We start from the raw sequence: 9,423 nt of genomic DNA on the forward strand, positions 1-9,423 counted from the left end.
TTAAACTGCAAGAGAATGTTAATATGATTGTGCATCGTCCAGGAAAAGATCAAAACCCTGATGACTACTTTTCATGTGTACCAGTACCCCATCTATAGCGGCTAATGTTTATGTTAACTTTATTGAGGAATCCAGTACTGCTGCTGCCTTGTCAGTAAAACAAATTATTGCTGCCATGAGCAATGATCAAGATTTGGTAAGACTCAGAGGCATTATTACACATTAATCTTGGAGAAAACATATGCAACCTCTTTGTGATGACTTTAAGTACCAGAAATTTAGAAATGTGCAGGAGGAACTTTCACTGATACCAAAAGGCCTTATACTACAAGGTTCAAGAATTGTCAGACCTGAGAGTCTGAGACAGCAAGTCATTGAACAGACCCATCACTAAATTGTCTCTACTAAACGAGCTCTGCGTGACTAGGTGTATGGTTCCCTTGTCTTGATGAGCGAGTTGAAAGGGACTTAAGGGCATGTCATTTCTGCAGTGTATGTCATCAAAAACAACCCAGCATCCTATAGATATGGCTGATCTTCCCAAGCATGCATGGGAGAAAATTGTAATTGACTTTTTCTGGCCTCTTGATAATGGACATCATCTACTAGTGATTGTAGATGAGTACTCACTTTTTCCCATTGTGGAAGATCTGTCCTCAACTACTCATGAGAGTCAATGCGAGGTACACCTTTCACCTTTCATTTTGTTTAGCAATTTATGTGTACACTCCAGAAGGCCATTCGAGGGGCCCTGGAAAAGCTAAAACTGAAATCAGTGATTCAGTCTACTCTGTAGGCCAATCGGTCGACTCCCCATTTCTACTGTCTTGTGAGCCGGGCTCTGTCAGGCCCTCCAAGCCCAATGGGCTTCTTTACATCGTTATGGTTCCAGACCATGTTGCTGTATTTAACACCCATGTTCCTTTGCTTACTTATTCATGTTCTTTTGCTTACTTATGATATTTTGTGTTTTTGTTATATTGATCCCTTCTATTATTGCAGAGATGCTTGCCTGTATATGATATGCCCACTTTGCTGTTTTACCACACGCCTATCTTTTTATTTGTTTTGCAGTTCTCTGTAAAACGCTCTGATATCCTTTTGGGTCATGTTCACACTATATAAAACTTTTTAGATAAATAGCAATAAATAAATTCCACCACTGGAGAAAATCCTGTCACCTAAATGTTTGGGAGAGCCATGGGATCTCTGCACTGCAGTTTCCTATTGTAGAAATCCTATCATAGATGCATAGATTCCGCCATGACTGAGGAGCCTCCACCACAAGAGACTTTTTGAGAATTGGGGCCATACATTTTTCCCAGAAGTGGCTGAACAGGTTGTCTCAGATCTTGTGGCCATGATGTAGAACTCACTCCCACTGGATCACAAGAAGGCTTGAAATGTCAAGATGTTTCTAGGCAATATAAGGATGTAAGGTTGATCTGTTTCTCGTAACAAAGCAAGATTGTCATGACACTGAGTATATTTAATCATGTGCTTTTTACTTACTCAATTGTTTAATGCTTTTCCTGACAGACCACTTTACAAGATAATTCGATTCAACCTTCAGTAGAGTTAAAATGTCGTTATTAAATTGGTGTTTATGGGGCATAACATGAATTTCAACTTAAGTAAACTATGAGGTATACAATATGCTGCTGTGTTTTTTTCTTAAAAACTCCCCTTATGGACAGGAAAGGTACCAATTATATAATGTGATGTTAACTATATCAAAATCAAACATTTAACTGTGGTAAATAGGAATAATGTAATAAACTACAAAAGACTTGGAAGACCCATCTAGCTTACACTGACTCTCTTTCAGAATTGCGCATATAAATCACATGTGTTCATTAAAGTTACTTGATAAAAATGGTAAGTATACTACATTTCATATGCTGAATGATCGAATTATATAGCAGTAAGAGGTGAATGCTGTGCAAACACTCATTGGTATGGCAGCTTTACAACAGGCTGCCTTTGTGGTAGTCCCCTATGGGGGGCCTAGCAGTGGTTGCCTCTATTCTACACAGCATTCTGTAAACCCTTTTACGAATCTGTTTTGTTTTTATGGCATATACTAGAGGGTTCAGTACTGGAGGAACCAGGAGGTAGAAATTAGCTAGCAGAATATGAACTGGAGGAGATATATTGTGGCCAAACCTGTGAGATAAAGAGGATATGGCAATGGGCATATAGAAGGAGAGGATGGCACAGATATGTGAAGTGCAGGTCTTGAAAGTCTTGAGACGTGCTTGTAGAGATGCAAGGCCTAACACAGCCCTCACAGTCATGAAATACGAAAAGGCGATAAGAGTAGAGTCTCCTATCAGCACAAAGAACCCAATGGTTAATCCATAGAGGTTGTTGATTGTGATATCATCACACGACAGACTTACCACTGCCATGTGCTCACAGTAAGAGTGAGAAATTACATTGGTTCGATAGTACACAAGCCTTTGGATAAGAAACGGCAGGGGGAGAATATAAAGCAGTCCTCGCAGCACGGCAGCTATTCCGATCCTCCCTATCATTGGATTGGTTAGAATCACAGCATGCCGTAGAGGATGGCATATTGCTACATAGCGGTCAAAGGCCATAGCCAAGAAGATTCCAGATTCCATGGTGGCCAGCGAATGAATAAAGTACATTTGCACAAGACAGCTTTCAAAGTAGATCTCCCTGTATTCAAACCAAAAGATAGTCAAAATTTTGGGCATGGTGGATGAGATCAAAATGAGATCAATGACTCCAAGGATACAGAGGAACATGTACATTGGTTCATGGAGGCTTTTTTCTGATCTTATAATCAGCAAAATGGTGCAGTTCCCAAAGATAGCCAGGATGAACATTGAGCAGAAAGGGATGGACATCCAAAGGTGAAGGTGTTCAAGCATAGGGATGCCTACAAGGATGAAAGATGTTGGGTGGATGCAGTAACTGCCATTGGCTGTGTTCATTGCAACATTTATTCAATGTTTTGGAGAAGATTTGTACTCGGCAGAAAAGGAGGGTAGTCTGCTTAGTGCATTAGTCCATTAGTGTTATTGATGCTACAAAATATGATGCTTAGTGCTGCAGGACTTTTTTAACAACAATGCATTTGTACAGTTTTGTCACCACAATGTAAGACTTTGTTTGAAATATTTAATTCATGTTCCACTAATTTTGGAAACAAAACTTAGATGCACGCAATCACCTTTGTTTATTCCTGGAATCTATGGATTTCTATCACCTGATAATTAGGTAAATCTTTAGAGCTAGCTGTAAACTTATAATTCTTGATATGGTTTATAGGTTTTGCCAATGAAAAAATTGTTACATAGTAGGCAGAAATAGTTTTATAGATAGTAATAGTGAGACACTCTCTGGTTTCAGTCCAACCCTAAATCAGAAATTAGTCACATTTTTTTACCTCTGATTAGGGATTTAGAATTGGGTGATAATTATGCATGGGTTGCAAACTACACGTGATCTCTTATTTCAACACACTGAACTAAGAATCTCCTGTTGGGTGGCGGCATAAGACGGCAACCTAGGTTAATGGTACATCCTTTGGTAAGTTTTACCAATTTTAGAATGTATATTTGGAAAAAAAAGGTATGTTATAGCCAGTGAGGTAGATTTGAAGGAGGCAAATTATAAGTATGTAGCATAATGACTGGATGTTGTATATATTATAAGTTTATCTTCTAAATTTGAAATTAATTTTTTTGTATTAATGCTTGGCTTGATGTCTTCTGTATGAGTGCAGAATAGGTAACTCAGAACTACTACTTATTGTTGCTGATAATAATATATGAATCAATCTAGTCCACATTAACAACGTTACTTTACATAATGCACAGACTCGATTGTATTCATTCTTAAATGTTACATTTCTCAATTCCTTATCCTTTTTTAAAAAACAAATCTTCCTTTGCTTGAACACAGCCAACACGTTTTGGCCAAGAGGGACTTCTTCAGGGCTACAGGAGAAATAAAATAGAATTTCAAAAACAATACATAATACAAAAAAAGGACAAAAGAAAAACCTTTTGTATATTGTATGTACAATAAGACATCATTTTATGATAGTACACTGTGGTAAACAGGTGACATGGTTCACTGTGCATAGCGAAAATTAATTGCAACTTTCCAAGTATAACACAGACTCCAGTACGTCGATCATGAGGTTAATATTAATCATAAACAACACTACAGGTAACTTTCAGAAAATGTGTTCCCCTCAATGTTGTCCTACTACTGTTCAATAACCAATGTATGACATGTTTTACAATAGCTATCCTGGAGGGTCGAATCTCATCTACGTTACTATACAGTGTACCTGAATATACCTTGAATTGTTCTTCGTCTGAGTAACGCGACAAAAGTATGGTGTTCTTATATTCCAAAACGAATCCTTTCTTAGAGTTTTGAGAATATCATCTTCTTTCACCAGCAGGTTCAAGGTGTAAATAGATCTTCCAATGAAGCAGAATTCCCTCAAATCCTGTAACACATGTAGAACAAGTATTCTTTTGTTTATAAACAACCAAACCCAGTAATGAAGCAGGTGCTCTAGCATCATCTGGTAACTAACCTAAGACTAGAAAAAGTAATGTACCTTAATTTAGAAAATGTTATCATATGTCGAAGGCCCCATTCATATTATGTGCCTTGAAATCCAAGGTGTACTAAGCGAAAAGCACCATATTCCATATCCCAGTTGATCTCCAATTAAGGGCTTCCATGTTATTTTAGATGGGGTCTCGGTGAACCTAATAAAGTACATAAGAACAACGTTTCAAATACTTTTTTTAAAAGGAGATGTGTGTCAGGTGATGCAAGCATAATTATACACATTTTGTAGTTTGTGTGAAACAATTTAAGTATATATCATGCATAATATGTTTTTTGCTTTTCCCCCAGTCCTTTTCCCAGAATACATTGTGAAAGGTTTGACCTGCCAGAATTTATCACAGAAAAAATGCAAGTGGGTGATATGTATAACGCAATTCCAATTTCCGTTTAAACACGTACTTGCAAAGGGACCAGAAATAGCCCTGAACTCATAATAAAGGCCATAGTCTTCACCATCTCCTCCGAGAAAAAGATAAACTTCTCCCCACTTTTCTCCAGGCCCTCCCTCAGATGAAAGTGAAATTGACGGGACCCACCTTGAGAGTTAAGGGAAAAGGAAAGTGCCATAAAATCTAGTTGTAAATAAGGAAGATTAACCAGTGATTGTTCAAGTCAAGAGAGGGACAGGGAAGTGCTGGTCACTTCTGTTTAAGTTGATTCTCTTGTACTATCAACATGGCGTTCATCTTCATTTTAAAAAATCTACCTCATTTGCAATCACAGAAAAAGACAAACTCAAACAGTTAGCTCCAGCACCGCGGGCTAAAGGTTGGCAGAGAAAAAGGATTTGGAGTACATACTGACCCCTATCCAGTTCTTCTCAGCAGATTTCAAGGTGGATCCCTTTCTCCAGCTCCCCACTACACAGCAACATCTTCACCCCGAGGAATACAACCCACTTACATTCTGTGGCATGTTGAGAAAATGATTTCCCTGATGAAGGGTTTCTACCCAAAATGCATTGGGACTATGAAAATGCCATGTTAAATATTTTTCAGTTTGGAGCTTTATACCATATACCCATTGCGGGACTGCCCACATATGGGTAGGACTTCTGCAATGTGTAGGTGGTATTTTTCGACATATATTATGCATGTGTGTGCATTGGACACATATGCAGTCGCAATGTACACACAGGCATCAATATATATTGAAATACATTGCCCACTATCGCAACAATGCCACACCGACCCTGCTGATCCCCCAGAAAACGTGGTTGGACTGCCAAAAATGCAGCGGTCTCCTAGCAGTCATGGACGCGGTCCTTCAATGGCCAAACAGTCGAACTTGTAATAAGGCCTTATGTCACCTCAATTTCAGTACTGCAAGTCTCCATTTAACAGAATTGGACCGCCAGGAGAGCGAGTGAACTGTAGCATGAGAGAGTGCAAATTTGAGGACATAGAAGAACTAAAGTGCTGTTCCTAAGTGATTAATGTTGTGGATATGATTGCCATAGTTAAACGTTTTATTGTTCAGGTGAGCAATTTTTCAGGGTACATGCAGCACATTGTCCTTTGGTCTAGGATTCATACTGGTTTGACCCTTAGTTTATATGCAAGCCTATCCTCAGCACTCTGACTTTTCAAACACCATCTTTGCCATGTTTCTCAAATATTTCAATGTTCTTTTTTCTTTCCACAGGCATTTTCTTTGCAGTGATGTTGCTCTGTGGTTCATACCTGTTTCCCAGACAGACAATGTCGGAAGAATGGAGATGCACCTTTTACCTACTGTATTCACTTTTATTTACATTATTTGCGAACTCCATATTTTGCATTCCAGCTGAAATAACTTTTAACCTTACTATGCGTACATACTTACTAAACTTAATGTACACAGCCCTGACTTTTGAGTTTGAGTTTGAGTTTAAGGGTTTTGTAGAGCGCTCATACACCTAGCGGTTTCTTGGCGCTAAATGGCTACTACTACTCAGGGGGCAGGAAGGTATGGGGAAGTGACCGTTCAAGAGGGGAAGGCTTGGGTAAAGAGAAAGGTCTTGAGGCCTTTACGGAACAGAGGGTGCTGGGAGCAGGTTCTCAGGTAGATTGGAAGGGAGTTCCAAAAAGCTGGGGCCGTGGTCGAAAATTTGGAGCCCCCCCACTTCTTCCGTTTGAAGCGAGGGACCACGAGGAGGTGGTGGGAAGAAGAACGGAGTTCTCTCGATGGAATGTAGTCTTGAATGGCTGTGTTAATGAAAGAAGGGGCAGAGCCTGTCCGGGCTTTAAAGATGGTACAGGCAAGCTTGAATAAGGCGCGCTGCCGGACAGGGAGCCAGTGCAGGGAGACAAGGAGGGGTGTAACGTGGTGTGATTTTGGTAAATTAAAGACCAGCCGAGCGGCTTGGTTTTGGACCAATTGGAGACGCCTCATGAGGTATTCAGGCATGCCGTGATAAAGGGCATTGCCGTAATCTAGGCGAGATGTTACCATGGCCAGAAGTATTAGCTTGAGCGCATCAGAGGAAAAGAATCGTGAGACTTTACGAATTGTCCTGAGGGAGAGGAAGGCTGAGGATACGACGGCAGAGACTTGAGATTGTAGGGAGAGTTGATTGTTAATTTTAAACCCAAGAGTTTTAACGGAGGGGACAGGAATGGGTGGAGAGCCTAAGGAAGAGGGCCAAAAGGAAGAGGACCAGGGACTGGAGCAACCACCTGTCAACACCAATTCCGTTTTATCGGGATTGAGTTTCAGGTGGTTGAAATTCATCCAGTCCTGGATAAAAGTCATGATGAACTGAAAATTAGATATTGACTCGGGGGAGGAAGAGAGGGAAAAGATGAGCTGGAGATCGTCAGCGTAGTTGTACACAGAGACCTCCAGCTGCTGTAAAGCAAAAATAAGGGGGGCAATGTAAAGGTTAAATAAAAGGGGGGACAAAGAGGATCCTTGGGGGACCCCGCACTGGATGGGCCGAAAATCAGCTGAGTACTCACCCAGGCGAACCGCCTGAGTCTGACCGCTCAAGAAGGAGGATAGCCATAACAGGGCCGTCCCTCCGATTCCCGCCACCTCGACACGTGAGAGTAAGATGGTATGGTCCACCGTGTCGAATGCGGCGGAAAGATCCAAAAGGACCAGGGCCTGTGGTTGATTAGTGTCCATTCCCTGTCGTAGGTTATCCAGGACAGATATAATTACAGACTCAGTTGAATGAGCTGGGCGGAAACCGGCCTGTCTCGAAGCCAAGACACTATTTCTTTCCACAAACTCACTCAAGGTTTTGACTACATGACGTTCCAGTACCTTTGCCAAGAAAGGCAGAAGAGAGATGGGGCGGTAGTTGGCTGGATCCGAAGGGTCCGCCCCAGGTTTTTTTAAGATCGGAACGATCACTGCCGATTTGAGTGCAGGGGTAACAATACCCTGGGACAGCGAGCTGTTGAGAAGCGTAAGGGGCGGTGAGGGGCAGTGAGAGTAGATCTGCTTCAAAATATAAGCAGGGCAGGGGTCCAACGGGGAGCCGGATTTAACCAGCGGAAGAATAGAGGAGAGTGAATCGTTCGTGAGGGGAGGAATTGAGTCAAGACGTGCTGTAGCTGGAGGACAGCAAGGGTCAGTGAAAGCCGGGGAAGGGGGGGGGGGGGATTTTAGCTTTAATCTTACTAATTTTGTCGAGGAAGAAGGAGTTGAGGGAATCGCATAGTGGTTGTGATGGGGAAGGTTTGAGTGAGGCTCTATCGGAATAAGCGAGATCTTGAACGATGGAGAATATTTCTCTTGGTCGGTTCTCCGCGAGCTGGATTTTGGATGAAAAGAAAGTTTTTTTGGTTTCCAGTATGGATTTCTTGTATTGTACTAGAAGGGCAGTGTAGCGGGTTTTAAAAACAGGACAGTAGTTCCGCCTCCACTGGCGTTCCGCTTGGCAGAGATTAAGTTTTTGGGTCTTCAGATCGTCAGAGAACCATCGGTTAGCATCTTTGGGGCGTTTAGACGAGATGTGCTTTAAAGGAGCGATGGTATCGCAGCCAGCCCGCAGCCAGCTGCTGATGGCTTCTGCTTGTCCAGAAGAGGGCAGCCCGGTAAGGTCGGGGCTGGAAGAGGAGAGGGTGGTAGATAAAGCCTCGACATCAACGCGGTTCCATGATCGTGCCCAGATGTTTCTCGCAGGAGTGGACTTAGGTAATGAGAGGGGGGATAGAGAAAAAGTGATCAGAGAATGATCTGACCAAAGACACGGGGAAATAGAAAGTGAGGTGACCGGGCAATCACGGTGCCAGATTTGGTCAAGGATGTGTCCCAACCTGTGCGTGGGGGCATTGAAGACTGAAGTGAAGTTGAGCGACTGAAGGGAGTCTGAAAACTCTTTGGAATTTGCGCATTCCGCAGGGTCAGAGGGCCAGAAGTTAAAGTCTCCCAAGACTATAATGGAAGAGTGGTTGACTACCAGAGTCGCCATTAGGTCTTGGAAGTTGGGGAGAAACGTTTGTTTAACTTCAGCACCAGGCATTCAATGCTTATTTTGGACTCCTTCTGGGCATAATTTTTTATTTTACTCTTACTCACTTCTGTTGCGTCGCTGCCTTCCAGTCCAACTCAGTCCCTGACTGTGCGGGGAAAGCAGAAACTCCCTGCCCAAGCTACTTCCTATTATCCGGCCCCACCCCCTAGTCAGCATCCCAGCTTTCATGGCTATAAAAGCTGATGCCAGCTCGGACGCGTGGAGAACGTGTATAGTGAGTGCGCCGCTGTCGCGCCAAAGGCAAGGCCGTCTGCGCCCGTCAGTGTCTGGACGTTGCCAGGAGCCAGGACCCTTGATCCGTTGGAGAAAACAAGGGACTCTTTTACCCAAAT

At 42.3% G+C, this 9,423-nt stretch overlaps 1 protein-coding gene across 1 annotated transcript; it reads right to left on the reverse strand.

Moving 5' to 3' along the window:
- Positions 1–1,967: 1,967 nt before the first annotated feature.
- OR52M1 (olfactory receptor family 52 subfamily M member 1) lies at positions 1,968–8,273 on the reverse strand. The gene is made up of 2 exons (XM_085623866.1): positions 8,248–8,273; positions 1,968–2,967 (listed from the first exon to the last, which is right to left on the reverse strand). The coding sequence occupies exons 1-2, from the start codon at positions 8,271–8,273 to the stop codon at positions 1,968–1,970; spliced, it is 1,026 nt and encodes a 341-aa protein (XP_085479992.1).
- Between the last annotated feature and the right edge of the window lie 1,150 nt (positions 8,274–9,423).

Source organism: Triturus cristatus, chromosome 8, assembly GCF_964204655.1.
Source record: "Triturus cristatus chromosome 8, aTriCri1.1, whole genome shotgun sequence".
NCBI lineage: Eukaryota > Metazoa > Chordata > Amphibia > Caudata > Salamandridae > Triturus > Triturus cristatus.